The 16,955-nt window shown below is 41.6% G+C and overlaps 1 protein-coding gene across 3 annotated transcripts in view; it reads right to left on the reverse strand.

Moving 5' to 3' along the window:
• Positions 1-16,955, reverse strand: part of ADGRG6 (adhesion G protein-coupled receptor G6) — a 140,930-nt gene that overhangs the window by 61,108 nt on the left and 62,867 nt on the right. For all 3 annotated transcript variants that reach the window (XM_024220103.2, XM_029911082.1, XM_024220098.2), the window contains exons 3-5: positions 14,530-14,874; positions 9,774-10,397; positions 1,015-1,083 (exon numbers count right to left, since the gene is read on the reverse strand). In XM_024220103.2, coding sequence (XP_024075871.1) covers positions 1,015-1,083; positions 9,774-10,397; positions 14,530-14,874 — 1,038 coding nt within the window. The remainder of the gene's footprint in view (positions 1-1,014; positions 1,084-9,773; positions 10,398-14,529; positions 14,875-16,955) is intronic.

Genomic DNA, 16,955 nt, shown 5'->3' on the forward strand with positions numbered 1-16,955 from the left:
GTTTAACCCAACTAGTAGGCTCTGGGTTCATGAATGCATTGTGAAAGTAGGCCTGCCACCATTCATGCCAGGGGGTTGTGCTGAATTCCAACCACCAGGCAGAGCTGCAGGAATTGATTGGGGGTGAATCCCTATGAGTAATCCCTGCAGGATTGATTCACATGGCACATGGAAGTGGAACTCTGCAGTGTTCACCCAGCTCTAGTGCTAATCTTGCAATGTCCCCCCAAACTATGCCCATGGGCACCCCCAGCCCCACCCCTCCCCTGCGCGCTTCCCTGTCATTTTCTGAGGGGAAGCAAAGAAATTCTGCAGAGGGATATGAATTTTGCACATGCGCAGTGGCGCAGAATTCCTCCAGGAGTAACTCAGCTGATCTGGCCCTTCAAGAGGTCTGATATCATGACTCCTGTTGTGACTGACAGACATGTTGATACCTATAGTGATCATTCAGTAGTATGCCTATGGGGGGGAAGCCCAGAAAATCATCAGCTATTACAATAAGTAGTTTTATTATATGAATAATAACAATTACACTTTGTATTTGTATAATACCTTTCACCTGAGGATCTCAAACCATACTAACAATTAATTAAGTCTCGCAGCAGCCTGTTAAAAACATCTAAATAATGATCAGCTCCTGTAATTACATCAGTTTATGCCTGATTTACAGATTTTTCTACCAGCATTAACAATACAGCCTTTAACTGCAGGAGGAAAAGAGATGGGGAAAGACATGAAACCAGTTCGTCTTTGCATTAGCATATGATTGTTAGGTTTTGATACAACGAAGACTTTATGGACTTGATTGTATTATCAAGAGTGTGATCACATTCTTTCTACATACTGTATGTATAGTGCACCCACACATCTGTTGAAGCTAAGAAATTCCTTTCTTTACTCAGTTTTCTAGAGGTCAGCCTTAAGAAGTTAAAGTAAAATGAAATTAAAAGAAAAGAAAACAGGGAGATTTGGTAAAGCTGAAAAATACAAAAAGTTTCTTTGGCTTCTTACCTTGGCAAAGGCTTCCAAGATATTCACAACTAGTTGGTTCAGTTATAGGTGGGAGAATTAGGTATGAGCCTTTAAAATTAGGAAAGACAAATCATTAAAAATGTTTGGTATATGATACATACCACTGTCATATCTCAAAATACATTAGGTCATGCACTCGCAGGTCTTTTTCTGGTTTATCTCAGTGGGAAACCTGATATGCCATTTTGCTCAGAAGACTCATGTATGATCATTTCCCTATGCTGCTGACAACTCCAGGAAAATCCTGCTGGCTTGCAAGTTTGGGTCATATTTAACAATACCTCCCATTTTCATGTTTTACAAGATTTCTGTTAGATTTAGCTACTCAGCTCCCCTGGAAATCATTGAGTAGTGTGTGGCAAAATTCCACCCAACTGTTTAAAAATGTACTAGTTAGTGTGGCTGTAGTGCCTATGCAGAATTAATGGATAACAACATGGCATCTTCAAGTGAGTTCTGAACTCAGTTGTGGCAATGTAGTCTACCAGCGTACTAGTCAGAGAAATTCCTCTAAGGAGATACCAAGCAGATAAGCTGTGATTTAACCAGTTCCTGTGTGCAGGGCGTGGGCATGATTAATGTTCTGGTATGCATGTATAATAAACAGATAAAGATATCAGAATGTGTGTTTACTGAATTAATCATATCAACATGCACATATTTTGGTGGCATGGAAACCCAACTACATATATAACATGACCAACTGAGCAAGTAATGGGGTAGCTGCATTCATTATATTTTGAATATCCCTGTGCTTCAGCTGCACATTATGTTGAAAATAATGGGACCAAATAGCATGGCATACTTGATAATGCACATGTGCAGAAATAATACTAAATAAATACTAAATACTTAGATAAACAATATTAAAAAGCCCAGCTTGTATGTGTAAAATGTGAATGGGCCAGATGTCTAGGTGAAGTACAGATGTTTTGTGCTATATGGCTGGCTTGGTCTGGCCCCAAAACCAGCATATCTTCCTGGGAGAATCACCTTAGTGCAAGAGGGTTCCTTTAGTAGCGCACAGCTACAGAGAGGTTCTGCTGCCACTACCTTTGCCTGCAGCTATGTTAGATGAGGAAAGAGAGTGTGTCCAGAGGAAGAAGGCATGGCTGGGACACTTCTATGCCACATCAATCCCTGGCTGCAGTTTTTGGCCTCTTTGGATTGTTAATAGCCAGTGTAAATTAGCACAGCCATAACATAAGATCTGGTCCAATAAGTTTGGGGCTGGAGCTGCAGTCTAAGGTTGCCAACTCTCTACTCACACAAAACCGAACACCCTTGGCCCGCCTCTCCTCCGAGGCCCTTCCCCTTCCCTGCCCCTTCTCTGAGGCCCCACGCCCTCTCACTCCATCCCCTTCCATCTGTTGCTCGCTCTTCCCACCCTCAGCCACTTGCTCATTTTCACTGGGCTGGCTCAGGGGATTGGGGTGCAGGAGGGGGTGGCTGGGGGTGAGGGCTCTGGGGTGGGGCCAGGGATGAGGGGCTTGGGGTGCAGGAGAGGGATCCAGGTTGGAGGGTGGAGCTGAGGGGTTCAGAGTATGGGAGGAGGCTCTGGGCTGAGGCAGGGTGTTGAGGTGTGGGAGAGAGTATGGGCTCTGGGCTGGGGGTGCAGGTTCTGGGGTGGGGCCAGAAATGAGGACTTAATAGTGTGGGAGGGGGCTCCAGGCTGGGGCAGGGGATTGGGGGGGGTGAGGGCTCCAGCTGGGGGTGCAGAATCTTGGTGGGGCTGAGGGGTTTGGGGTGTAGGAGGATGCTCCAGGATGGGACTGAGGGGTTTGGAGGGCAGGAGGGAGATCAGGGCTGGGGCAGGGGGTTGGCTGCTGTGGGGGTTGAGGTCTCCAGCTGGGGGTGTGGGCTCTCGCATGGGGCTGGGGATGAGGGGTTTGGGGTGCAGGAGGGTACTCCAGGATGGGATTGAGGGGTTCAGAGTGCGGGAGGGGGATCAGGGCTGGGCAGGGGGTTGGGGCATGAGAGGGGGTCAGAGGTGCAGGCTCTGGACGGCGCTTACCTCAAGCAGCTCCCAGAAGCAGCGGATGTCCCCCCTATGGCTCCTATGTGGAGTCGTGGCCAGGCAGCTCTGCGTGCTACCTGTATGTAGGCGCGGCTCCCGCAGCTCCCATTGGCCGCCATTTCTGGCCAATGGGAGCTGCAGAGCTGGCGCTTGGGGCGGGGGTGGCTTGCGGAGCCCCCTGGCTGCCCCTACACCTAGGATCCAGAGGGAGGACATGCTGCTGCTTCCGGGAGCTGTGTGGAGCCACGGCAGGCAGGGAGCCTGCCTTAGCCCCACTGCGCCACTGACCGGACTTTTAATGGCCCAGTCAGCGGTATTGACCAGAGCCTCCAGGGTCCCTTTTTGGCTGGGCGTTCTGGTTGAAAACCAGACACCTGGCAACCCTGCTGAATTCACTGAAGTCATTGGGAGTTTTGTGGTTCACTTTAATAGGAGCAGTGTCGGGCTCATTAACAAAAAAACAGAAAAAGTAGGAGTGAGGGTAAAACTTTTAAAATTGTCTAAGTGACGTTGGAGCCTAAGTACCATGAGAATTAGGATCCTACATCATTGCTGAAAATGGGATTTAGACACCTAAACCACCTAGATATTTTTGAAAATATTATTCCTATTCTGTTCCTGCTAGGCATGTGGTGTGGTTATTGCTGTGCTGAGAATGAGCCAGGATGGAGCCAGGTGCTCATCACTCGGCAGCAGTGAACCCAGAGGTCATGCAGCATAGTGGGATATTGCGGGCTGGAGACCTGAGAGAATACAAGGCCAGGCTTAAAAGTATGATGAAGTGTTTTTCCATGAAATAACTTGAAACTTATGGGACGGTGGGATGAGTTACATACTTTATATAAGAAACTAAACTCCACCGAGCATCCTTTGCAAGCCACATGACATCCTATGTGAAGCATTTTTTACAAATATATTTGCTAATGTTAATAGGTTAACACCCTGAAAGCTGATCCCCTATTGGGTCCGTATCAGAGTAGGGTGGCTAAGTAGCTACCTGAAGGTCACTGTAACTTCCACTTGGCAATAGACCTCACTTTAGTATTTTTTTTAAAGATGAATATGCCTGGGCATGATGCTAAACACACCCTTTTTTGTGTTAATCAAGCCTGGTTTTGGCCAGACCATGTCATCTCTCAGTGCTCAGTAAAAGAAGATATGAGGATCTGAATGTCAACATACTTTGAGCTGCTGCTATATTTTCATCAATATCGCCTAAGCATGTCAACCCTTTACACATCTTGCTTAATTCACTTTTTGGACTTAAAAGGGATGGCCAGGTATGACTGAACCAATTAATTTTTTGTATTAATGTGGGTATAGGATAAGGACATGTACTATTGGTATCAAATGCAGCTGATGATTTTATAGTGAAATGAAATACAGGCCCATCTAAATGACGAGTAGCATTAGCGTGCTGTCTTAAAAACCCAGAAAAACCCAGCACCACTATACAGTGGTAAGAACATGAACATGAATCAAATTCTGAATGGAATATTAATCCGGTAAAAGGCAAAATTCTGAAAAGAAAGTTATCTGCAGCAATTTGTTGCTGCTCATATGTTCAGTAATTCCATTAGCAAATGCTGCCTGAAAAGTCTGTTAACTGCAAATGAAAATAGAGCCCTTTGCGGAGTTCAATAATGCAAGTGACATTCGCATGCAAATATGTTGCATTCACTAGTAAGTGTTCAGACTGCTTTGTTAATTAGCTTCTTTCAGCTCCTTACCAAAGCATGAACAGGGCAGGATGAATCTCTCTTTTCCAAACAAACCCTTGCTTTGCAATTAAATGAATCCTTATCAGTAAGATAAAGTAATCTCGCTAATGTTGCTAGTTCTTTGTCTGTCGATGATAGTCTGACTCATCAACTCTTATTTCCAAAGGTTGGTTTGACAAAGAATTCTTTATTACTCAAAAAGATGAGGAGAAGAGAAAAATCTTACAGGTGCATCCTCTAGGGTTTCTAGCTGAGTTTTTGAGGTGGTATTTCTCACAGTACTTTCCCTGAGGAAATGTTATAGTTGGGTAAGCCAGTAGTATTGTAATAATTTAGCACGCCTGGGAGAAGACTGAAAAGGGCGCTGGAGATTTCTCTTGGGCTTTGGGACAGGAGAGGTACAATTATCTAAGGAGTCATACTTCCCTTGGAGTGCTGGCCTTTTTGCACTCTTACCAAACAGAGTGTGGTGTAGGTGGGTAAGGTGGCTCTTTCCACTGCACATACACTACTATTGATTTCCCAAAGTAATTTCTTAGCTAATAAAACTTTTTGGGGGCAGAGCTTGTATCTTCATATGTGTTTGTAAAGTGCCTAGCACAGTACAATGGGGTCCTGATTATGGCCCTTGGGCACTATTGTAATATTTTAAATATCAAAACTAATACATATGTAAAACAGAGTATTAATGTATAAAACCTGGGGCCCACTACCTTGCTAGTCTGATGAGTATTCATGTTTATTTTTTACAATAATTTTACAGATGGGAGAAAAGGAACCTGCCATTGATATATTTCAGTGACTACACTTTGTTTTAAAACATGAAATAAGGGGAGCATTAATATTTATTAGGGCTGTCAAGCGATTAAAAAAATTAATCCTGATTAATCGTGCTGTTAAACAATAATAGAATAACATTTATTTACATATTTTGGATGTTTTCTACATTTTCAAATATATTGATTTCAATTACAACACAGAATACACAGTGTACAGTGCTCACTTTATATTTATTTTTGGTTACAAATATTTGCACTGTAAAACACAAAAGAAATACTATTTTTCAATGTACCTAATACAAGTACTGTAGTGCAATCTCTTTAACATGAAAGTTGAACTTACAAATGTAGAATTATGTACAAAAAATAACTGCATTCAAAAATAAAACAATGTAAAACTTTAGAGCCTACAAGTCCACTCAGTCCTACTTCTTGTTCAGCCAAAAGCTAAGACAAACAAGTTTGGTTACAAATTGCAGGAGATAATGCTGCCTGTTTCAATGTCACCTGAAAGTGAGAACAGGCCTTCACATGGCACTGTTGTAGCTGGCGTCGCAAGATATTTACGTGCCAAATGCGCTAAAGATTCATATGTCCCTTCATGCTTCAACCACCATTCCAGAGGACATGCGTCCATGCTGATAATGGGTTCTGCTCAAAGCAGAAAGCAGAGCGGACTGACACATGTTCATTTTCATCATCTGAGCCAGATGCCACCAGCAGAAGGTTGATTTTCTTTTTTGGTGGTTCGGGTTCTGTTGTTTCCTCATCTGAGTGTTGATCTTTTAAGAATTCTGAAAGCATTCGCCACACCTCGTCCCTCTCAGATTTTGGATGGCACTTCAGATTCTTAAACCTTGGGTCGAGTGCTGTAGCTATTTTTAGAAATCTCACATTGGTACCTTCTTTGCATTTTGTCAAATCTGCTGTGAAAGTGTTCTTAAAATGAACATGTGCTGGGTCATCATCCGAGACTGCTATAACATGAAATATATGGCAGAATGCGGGTAAAACAGAACAGGAGACATACAATTCTCCCCCAAGGAGTTCAGTCACAAATTTAATTAACACATTTTTTTAACGAGCATCATCAGCATGGAAGCATGTCCTCTGGAATGGTGGCCAAAGCATGAAGGGGCACATAAAAGTTTAGCATATCTGGCATGTAAATACCTTGCAACGCTGGCTACAAAAGTGCCATGCAAACGCCTGGTCTCACTTTCAGGTGACGTAAATAAAAAGGAGGCAGCAGTATCTCCTGTAAATGTAAACAAACTTGTTTGTCTCTGCAATTGGCTGAACAAGAAGTAGGACTTGTAGGCTCTAAAGTTTTACATTGTTTTGTTTTTGAGTGCAGTTATGTAACCAAAAAAAAATAAAATCTACATTTGTAAGTTACACTTTCATGATAAAGAGATTATACTATAGTATTTGTATGAGGTGAATTGAAAAATACTATTTCTTTTGTTTATCATTTTTACAGTGCAAATATTTGTAATAAAAATAATAATATAAAGTGAGCAGTGTACACTTTGTATTCTGTGTTATAATAGAAATCAATATATTTGAAAATGGAGAAAAACATCCACAAATATTAAACAATAGAATACCAATTGAAATGTATTAAACAATGATTAATTTTTTTAAACAGGATTAATTGTTTTGAGTTAATTGCGTGAGTTAACCACGATTAATCGACAGCCCTAATATTTATTTTGCTAGTGACGTAGGCTTGCATAGTTCTTTACAATAAACAAAGACAAGGTCCATTGCCCAAGCAAAGTTAGATAGAAAACACAAAATGTACAGCTCCTTTGGTTCATGCTGAGGTTATCCAGAGATGTAGATGGGTGCTTTTGGTAAGGAATTTACATAATACAAAACCATTAAGATGGTAAGGAACCAGGAAAGCTGAATGTGAGAAGGCACTAGGAGAAGAATACTGTCCTTGTAGGAGTATAATTGTTTTTGTGGAAAGCCAATCGGTGTCATGTTTGTCTTGCAGGGGATGGTCTCCCTCTCTGCAGAACTGGAGTTCAGAAGCAGATCACAGTCATGTACAACGTATACATCTATCCACACTAGGGTTGCCAGTTGTCTGGTTTTTGACCAGAAAGTCTGGTTATAAAGGGGACCTGGAAGTGTCCAGTCAGATGTACTGATCAGACACCAAAAGTCCCGTTACTGCGGGTGGGGGGAGAAGACAGGTGCCAAGTCATCAATACACGCTAGTGCCTGCTCAGCCGGGGCTGCTCCTATTTGCATCTTGTGGGCAGGCAGGTAGCAGGCTCTGCAACAGGTTGCAGCTCCTGTCCCAGCCGGGAGCAGAGGGAACCCAGCTAGGGGTGGGGAATAGGGTGACCAGATGTCCTGATTTTATAGTGACAGTCCCGATTTTTGGGCCTTTTTCTTATATAGGCTACTATTAACCCCCACCCCCATCCCGATTTTTCACATTTGCTGTCTGGTCACCCTAGTGGGGAATGGGGGAGGGAGGTTGAGAAGATCAAGGGACTAAGAAGTGGGGGGGTGGGGGGGAGCAGCAAGCAACTGGGTAGAGGAGAAACTGTGTAGTGGGGGATTGGAGGGTGAAAAGAGGCAGGACCAGGAGATAATATTTGTCTTATGATGTGCAAAGGGAAGGGGAAGAACCAGCAATTTTAATCTGAAATGTTCCCTCTCCTCTTAATCCCTTTTGCCTTTATTTATTCTCCTTTCATTCTCTTCAGGTTTCTGGGGGTTTTTTTGTTTTTGTTTTTTTGGGTTTGTTTTATTTTGTGCCCAGATGCTTTTTATGGCACTCTTCACAGACAGCACAATGGATGTACAGCAAATGCACAAAGCACACACTGCTCCTTCCTACTGACCAGAGGGTCAGAGACCAGAAGTGCAGGCTAATGTGCCAAATTGTCAGTTCAATTAATATTTTTCTCCAAAGATCACCGTGGACGGACTGAAGCCTACTGGATCCTTTCCCACTCATGATTCTCTCTCATTTCCTGTGAGAAGAATGCTAATAACAAACAAGGAGTTTAAAAAGAAGTTTGAAATGGAAATTATTTCAAGCAGTGATTCAGTATTTTGGGGGGATTGGTTTTGGGAAGATCCCAGAGAAAAAACTATTGTATCGCCTCTCAAAGTTTCCAGGTATGCTCAGAGTAAAAAATCCATGGAAGATAATATTTCCAGGTGCATTCTTATACCTTTACTCTATGATGACATTTTCAGAGTTGCATGAGGGAATAAAGGAGGTGACATATTGAGTGGATAGCTATACTTCCTGCCTTGGTAGAAACTTGGAGCACTTTCTTTCCTGGAGATCTAGGACAATTCTTGGATCATTAAAATCACAACAACTATGAGAAGAATAGTACCTCTGCAACATCTTGATAATCTTTTATTGCTGCAATGTCCTTAGAAGCCACAGCAATGAGTAGACTTAAGACTTGTGAACTGGGCCTGAGTAATCTTAGCTACAAAGCAGGAGAATCAGGGTGGCCCAACCAGCTTTCTATTGGTCCCCATCCAGGCCTGCACTGAACAGAACTCTGGCACAGGAAAGAATATAGCCTGCCTAGCTTTAAGCACTTGAGTAGTCCTACTGGTGTTTCAAGGGCTTAAAGTTAAGCACATTCTTAAGTGCTTGCAGGATAAGGGTCTTAGATTGTAACCTCTTCAGGTCAGGGACTCTGGTCTTTATATGTTTCTGTAAAGTGCTCTGCATGCCTATAGCATTATATAGACAGTATTATTTCTACCTATTCCCCTTTTAAACAAATACGTATTTTATCTTGCTCCACATCTCCACATTCAAGTATATTAACTAACTTGTCTTAAAATCACATTTAAACTAATGAGTTTATGGAAAGGAAAGATTGGAGAACTTTTATTTATTTCTCTAATTACTTTTGGCTATTTATTGCTTCTGTCCTGAATAATATATATAAACCCCTCATTTATAAATTTAGTTTAACCTCATTAGTTGTCTTTTGAAGTCAGGCTGGATGAGAGCTTTGATTAAACTAAAGGAACAGACACACCCGGGACAAAATTAATTTTTTGTGGAATGGAGCTGGCAAGGCTAGGACAAGTGAGGTTGCCTTTTGGGAAGTGCTGCTGTCTGTAACTCTAAACATACAGTTTCTTGCTGTCATATGATACTTCAAAAACAATGCCATGGGGGAAAAAATTAACAAAAGTGATTCTGCCAAACATACTCACCACAACTTAAGTTGTTTTCTGCTTTCAATGCTGAAGTTGGGATATTCCAGAAGTCATTTTCCCAGTCCACAATGTTTCCTTTCACATCACAGCTGAGGTTGGACAGCTTTTGGGAACTCATGGTGAAGTTCCAAAGACGAAAGTTGTATATGTCCCCATTTAAAGAGCTTATTTCATTGCTGTCAGAGCCCAACACCAATTTTCCATTGCCAAGGATAACCTGGCCAAGGGTACCTGAGCAGAGAACCGTGTGATAGATGCTCTTGCCATATACACCAATAGTGCCAGAGAAACCATCCCATACTATGCACAATTGTTCAAAAGTTTCTGTGAAAAAATCTCCATTTGAATTTGTCATGAGGAAACTGTCTAGTATGCACTTTGTGCCTGAGAATGATAGGAAGTGGCCTTTTGTGGTCTTTCCAAAACTGAGGAGTTCTGTTGAAAAAGGATCACTGTAGGAGAAAGCCTTCCAGTCACTGGTATCATTGCTGGCTTTGGTTGCTTCAAAGCAGAGTGTGAACTGGCTAAGCACTGGCACTAGGACTGTTTTTGCCACAGACACAGGGTCCACATCTGGAGTTTGGGGGATGATGACTTTCTGATTCCTCAGAGAAACAGCAACTAGTACACACACATGCAAAAATCCATATATAAATAAATTTCAAAGGGAGATACAAATTGGTTTAAAGACAAAGATCCAAGTAATATTCAATAAGCCAAACGTTTAGAAGAATGCTTTTATCATTGAACTGGCCCAGTATTGCACATTATGGTGCATTTAGCTTAGCAATACATTCAACCAAAAATGGGCAAAGATCATTTTAGTGCTGCATTACAGATAACTAATAACTCCTGAAGTTAAATTAAGTATATTAAACTATTAACCTCTAAGGCTGCATTCAAAACTCATGGCATGCAAGAAGTCATTTTTACAATTACTTTGCATTTATCTGGTAACTTGTAAGAACGCATTAGGCAACACACTACAGCAGTCATTTGAAAACATTTCATTTGTTTTCATGATTTTTATTGACTTGTTTTTCATGAGTGCATTACACAACTGAAGCCCATGCCACATCTTTGTAACACTGTAGCAGAGAGTGCCTCAGCTACATTCCTTGGCAAATCAAAGGCTTTTTTATTGCCAAACTCAACTAATGGATTTTTGTTGGGTATGAGGATTCTGTTCAATTTTTCTCAAGAGCAGTCTGTTTGAATGCTGCAAACTAGTGTTCACAAATATTTATGCCCTAGTCCAGGGCTCGGCAACCTTTGGCACCCAGCCTGCCAGGGTAAGCCCCTTGGCGGGTTGGGCTGGTTTGTTTACTGCCGCGTCCGCAGCTCACACTGGCTGCAGTTCCCCATTTCAGGCCAATGGGGGCTGCAGGAAGTGGCGGCCAGCACATCCCTCAGCCTGCGCCGCTTCCTACAGCCCCCTTTGGTCTGGAGCGACTCATCTCCTCCATTGTGCAGCCTGTCACAGGTAGGCTGGGCCTCTGATCCCTTCAGAGGGCCCGCTACCCAGTTACCATAGTCACTTCAAGGATTTTGTCCTCTCCTCAAGGACAATAGCAAGTAGTCATGTTTTAGAGATAGAAACTTGGTTAAGCTTCTCCTTACAAAACAAGGGCATTGTCATAGCTTAGTTGTAATGTAATTGTATTTACATTATAAGTAAGGTGACATACCACGTTACAAAGAATGGTATAAGAACTCAGAGCTGGGAAAGAGGGCGAAGGTTATTTATACAAATACTATTCATTGTGTGTTTGGGAAGGTCAAGAATATTGAGGGGCATTGGCTGTGTTGAAAAGGTATAAGAAGAGAATAAGCAATGTTAACACATTCAGTAAATTTGTTATGTCACTGAACAATTCTGATCTGCCTTGTAATATGACTCCACAGTGCTGGGCGGGAGCAGTGGTTGAACATCAGAATCCCACATCTCCCAAGAAAGGGCAAAACTAATATCAATATGTGTTCTGGATATGTAGAGTGAGCAGAACATTGGAGTCAATGTTACCAGCAGATTTCTGTCCCAGTTACCAAATATGTAAGCAATTCATCATTTTGATGAATTCCAGCTGTCAGTACTTAAGGAGCTGATCACCATATGAAGGAGAAAACAAATATTGTTGTTCCTTTTGGCCCAAGCAGTTAATCAATATTGAGGCCATTAGGAGAAGAAATTCTCTGTTAGAGAAGAAATTGATGATAGAATCACGTATTTTTTTCAGTGCAAGAATATACACAAAGTCCTGTTTCCCTGAATACAGCAGGAACAAACAGCAAACAGAAATTCCTTGCTCAGAAATCCAAGTCTGCCTTTCCAATTAGTCCTGTGCCCACTGCTTATCTCACTTTCTGATGCCTTTTCCTGCCTTTCTGCCTCTAACACACTGACTGCAATGAATCATCCCCCTAGCCTCTACGTTTTATAGTCTGTACCAGGGAAACCCTTCAGCTCACATAGCTTAGGGTGGGTCTACAATACAAATGTACATGTACACTCTAAGTGAGGGCAGAGTTGGCTTAATAACTCCACCTCTGTGAGAGGCAGTAGCTATGTGGGCGGGAGAAGCTCTCTCACCTACATAGCACTGTCTACACGGGGGTAAAGTCGGTATTACTACATCACTCAGGGGTGTGGATTTTTCACACCCTGAGTGACGTAGTTATACCACAGTAAGTATGTAGTGTAGACCTGGCCTTAAGTTCTGATTGGCTTTGCTATATGGTTTATGTCATAGGGTGGTGACTCCCTATTTTTTCTAGCTTTTATAACATAAAGGGGCTTTTAATTGCTTCTTCTATTTAGACTGAAGAAAGGGTGCCTAGTTCACCCATCAACTTTACTGAGGTGGCAGTTATTAACATCCTCCAGCATAACAAATATATAACTATGCTGCCCCAAAACCATGCTTTATACCTGGATATAACAGTAGTGCCCTGTCTATGTACTAAACTGAATGAGCTACAGGGTCCCAAACTTTTACAAAGTGTGAACTACACTTTTCTAGAGAGATTAACTGGTGGACCCACCTCCTCTCTCATTGGTGACTGAATAGCATTCCTTTAACAACTACAGTGATTGCTTACATGGGCAAGTAATACTAGGAAGGCATTTAAGGAGCCAGATCCTCAACTGGTATAAATTGACGTAATTCTATTAAAATCAGTTGAGCTACATTGGTTCACATCAGCTGAGCATCTGGGCCAGTTAGCTGTCTTCATACAATGTTGCAACTGGAAACAAGGAGAACCAGCACCCATATGCTCATCCAACTCTCTGTGGATGACGAGGGAATGCTCTGTGGACCTCAGTTTGAAGCCAGTATTATATAATATACCAAACCTCACCAAATTCCCCTGCCTTCTGAAGGGTCAGGCACCTGGCCTCCCTGTGACAGGCTCACTAAGGAGAATAAGCCAACCTAGATCCATCTGTGGCTGGTTAATTGAATAAGTAGCTGGTTGGTAGCTGAATAGATAAAGAACATCTGGGCTTTATAAAAGGTTAAGTACGCTCAAACAGGAGCTTAGTATAGAGACTCAAATTTCCGGGGGGAAGGTGAGGAGAGAGAGAGAGAAAGAAAGTGTTCCTTAGGGAACTAGGTGGGAACCTACTTCCCATGGTGTCTCCCTGAAGAGGCTTCTGGGGTCAGGAACTGTCCCCAGAACACAAAGAGAAAAAGCACTAGAGGAGAGAGATTACGAAGCTCTTCAGGCAAGGAGGTCTGGGAGATACCCTGAGTCAGCAAGGGAGAAGCCTGAGGACTTACAGCAGAAGGAGAAGGCTTGTGTACATACCATGTTTGGTGTCGATTAAATAAACTAGACCTCTCAAGGGGCACTGTTCATGGTATACAAGGCTCATTGAACTTACAAAATGCCCAGTAGGGGAAACTGAGGCAGATAAGCAACTGTAGCTCCACCCTAGGCCACCAGGGAGTGCTCCATGGGTGAATGCCTGCCATTATACAACCCAAATCCATCCTTAAACTAATTTACTCCCTTATATTTCCTTCCCTACCCACATGTATATTGGCCTGTGTACTTATTGTATACTAAAGTGCATACCTTTTAAAACCTCACTTCTAGGAAACAAATTGTCTAGTGTTTAAAGATAACTCCATGTTCTGAATTTGTATTAATTTGTAAAAATCTAACTAATGCCAAAGCTGGGTTGTCAATTCTGTTATTTATCTAAGATTACCACAGGGGTGCCAATGAAAATACCCATTACGTTACAAAGGGTGTAACAGGATTTTCACATTACCCCTTCCCTCTGGGGGAAATCATGACTTTGTTGACTTATCATGTTGATGATCATAAGAATGATTTGAATATGAGAGTCCCGTGTAAGTAAGAAGAGCAGAATGTAAGAGTTGAGATCTGCCATATACATTTGAAAGGAGGTTTTTCCCCCTTAATGTCATCCATTCTATTGCATATATAATTTTATAACCAAGTTATTTTGGAATGGTTCTCTTTCATATGAATATTAAAGAAATCAGTGCAACATTTTCTACCAAACTGCATTTTATAGCCTGTCAGGGCTAAATTTTGCCATGAGTTACTCGTGTAACACTATTGAAGTCAGTGGAGTTGTACGGGAGTAGTTGATGGCAGAATTTAGTCTGTGAGATCTCCAGATTCTCACTTCAAAGATTCACCTTACCACATACAGTGAGTCTGCTTGGTATAGGACATACTAGATAAAAGAGGAAAGAAATTCTTTATGCTTACATACCTCGGGTATAGCTGGCACGGAAGCCTCTCTTTTGGATACTAAAGTCACTTGCAAAAGTTACGATCATTTCATTTCCAGTGGAGTTAAATGATAATCCTTTGGCAGTGACGCCGCAAAACTTAACCTGATTCTTCTCTCCAGTATCTAGAGTTAATGAATCGTAAATGCAGTTCGGAGCTTCTTCAATGTCAAACTCAATAAATGTTATCTGAATGATGAATCCAGAAGGAGCTCGGAGGGTCCACTTGCATGCTTGGCTGTTAGGGTAATCACCGGGAAAGCAGGGAGAGGTGAAGATTCCCGTGGGGTTGGACAGTGATATCCTGCAATCAGAGCATCCAAGAACTGTGGGACCGAAAAAGAAAAGGGGGTGGGGAGGGATGAGAGATATTGTAACATGAACTAAAACATCAAGAAATTGATATAACAACTAAAGTTTAAGTGAAAGGAGGAGAAAGGAAGGTGTTCCTTTAAAGGACAATAACATTGGGGGTAAACGATCACTAAAAAGGAGCACATATATAAGAAATATTCTGGGAAAGAAATACATAATACAGTTCTTAATTCACAGTGGTATGCCATGAAGTATCTTTTTATATTTGCCTGATATACTAATGCAGACAATGTAAAAGCAACTCTTTCTTACTCTCAAACACACACATACCCTTTAACTGAAAAAGTCTAAAAAGTCTACAGTAGCTACTTTTAAAATTGTATCAGCAACTTTCCAAAAAATACATCCACAGTTCTGTCCCTGCTCTCCCCTTCTTGCAGAGGGGTAATAATTTGTTGCTGGCTTATATCAACAGCAAGTTATTGCACCATTTCCATGCCGACTGGCTGGCATAAGCGGATGGGGAGATGGGGATCGCAAGGGTAGAAGTGGGTTTTTATTCCCTCTTATTCCCTGCATGCAGACCAAAGGATGATCCAGCCCTTAATGATTCCTGTAAACACCTTGATATTCTCAGATGAAGAGATATATATGAAAATGTTTTCCTCCTGCCATTCAAACCCCTCACAATATTATCAAGATCACTGAGAGATGGCTCATGTATATAAGACAGTTCAGCTACTTCTTGCCAAAAGAATACTGAGTAATTTAGGCAAAAACGTAAAAGGGCCAGATTGGACTCAAGCTGAGTTCCTTGCTCAGCAAACAGTCCTCCTGATTTCCCTGGGCCTTGCTCTTGGAGTAAGGTACTACGCAGGGTGGGAGAATTTGAACCTTTGTTATTACATAAACTGAGTTAAGCAACGAAAAATGAAGAATTAAAACTTAGACGGGGTCAAAACTTGCTGCATCTTATGCAACATCAAATGTAAATAAAGTATTAAAAGTTGTTCCAAAACAAAAAGAAGGTACTATTCTTTCAGTCCCACTTGCTAGCCTCTGCTGGATTTAAAGACTGCTATCTTCAATGCAATAACAAGTAAAAGTTACATAACTTTGTCAATAACAACTTCCTTGAATTTTAGTAACTCACTAAAAGAAAAGCAGAAAGGTAATTAATTAACCCCCCTTCTGTGGAGAGAAGAATCCTCTTTTGATACTGCATCATCAGCAGACATTGCTACTAAACTGTTCCTAAAATGCTCGATTAAAACTCCATTAAAGTTAGTGGGAAGACTCCCAAAGTGTAGGTAAAATACAGGATTATAAAGAAAGAAAAATTATAGCAGTAGAAAAAATATATGCTACCACTAAAATACAATACAAAGATACTACAGTTAGTGCAAAGGTAGTATATAGGGACATTTTAAATAATTAAAATGATAGTATTATTTATATCACAGTCATTCCTAGGAGCCTGAGCCATTGACTAAGACCCCATTGTGCTAGGCACTGCACAAACACAGAACAATAAGATGGTGCCTGCCTCAAAAGAAGTATTCAGAATATTCTTAGGCAAACAATATCTGGCTACTTTACAGGAACCAAGTCAACTGATTAACATTTAGATTTGTCAATTAACAAATGGAAGAAGAGTTTGCTCAATGCACCATGACTGTCGTAAATGAAATAAAGGTGGCTTTTTAGTGTATTGAATTTCTCAATGTTTCCAATTCAAATCCTCTTCAAGAGCATAAAGTGATGATGGGATTATGGCAGGTTTCCCAGCTTTTGTTTGCAGTACGTTCATGGGGGGTCATTACAGGTAAGCTGTCCCGTAGGCACCAAGGATTAGGTGAGCAAAGCTTGATTTGGCGCCATCCTAGCATTGTACTAATTGTTCTGTACACAATGTTGGTCAGGGGGAAGCATTTATAGCCGGACATGTATCCAGTTCGTCTGTCTCAGAACATGCATCCGAAGAAGTGGGTATTCACCCACGAAAGCTCATGCTCCTATACGTCTGTTAGTCTATAAGGTGCCACAGGACTCTTTGCTGCTTTTACAGATCCAGACTAACACGGCTACCCCT

This window comes from Terrapene carolina, unplaced genomic scaffold, assembly GCF_002925995.2.
Source record: "Terrapene carolina triunguis isolate 2854851 unplaced genomic scaffold, T_m_triunguis-2.0 Scaffold85, whole genome shotgun sequence".
Classification (NCBI taxonomy): Eukaryota; Metazoa; Chordata; order Testudines; family Emydidae; genus Terrapene; species Terrapene triunguis.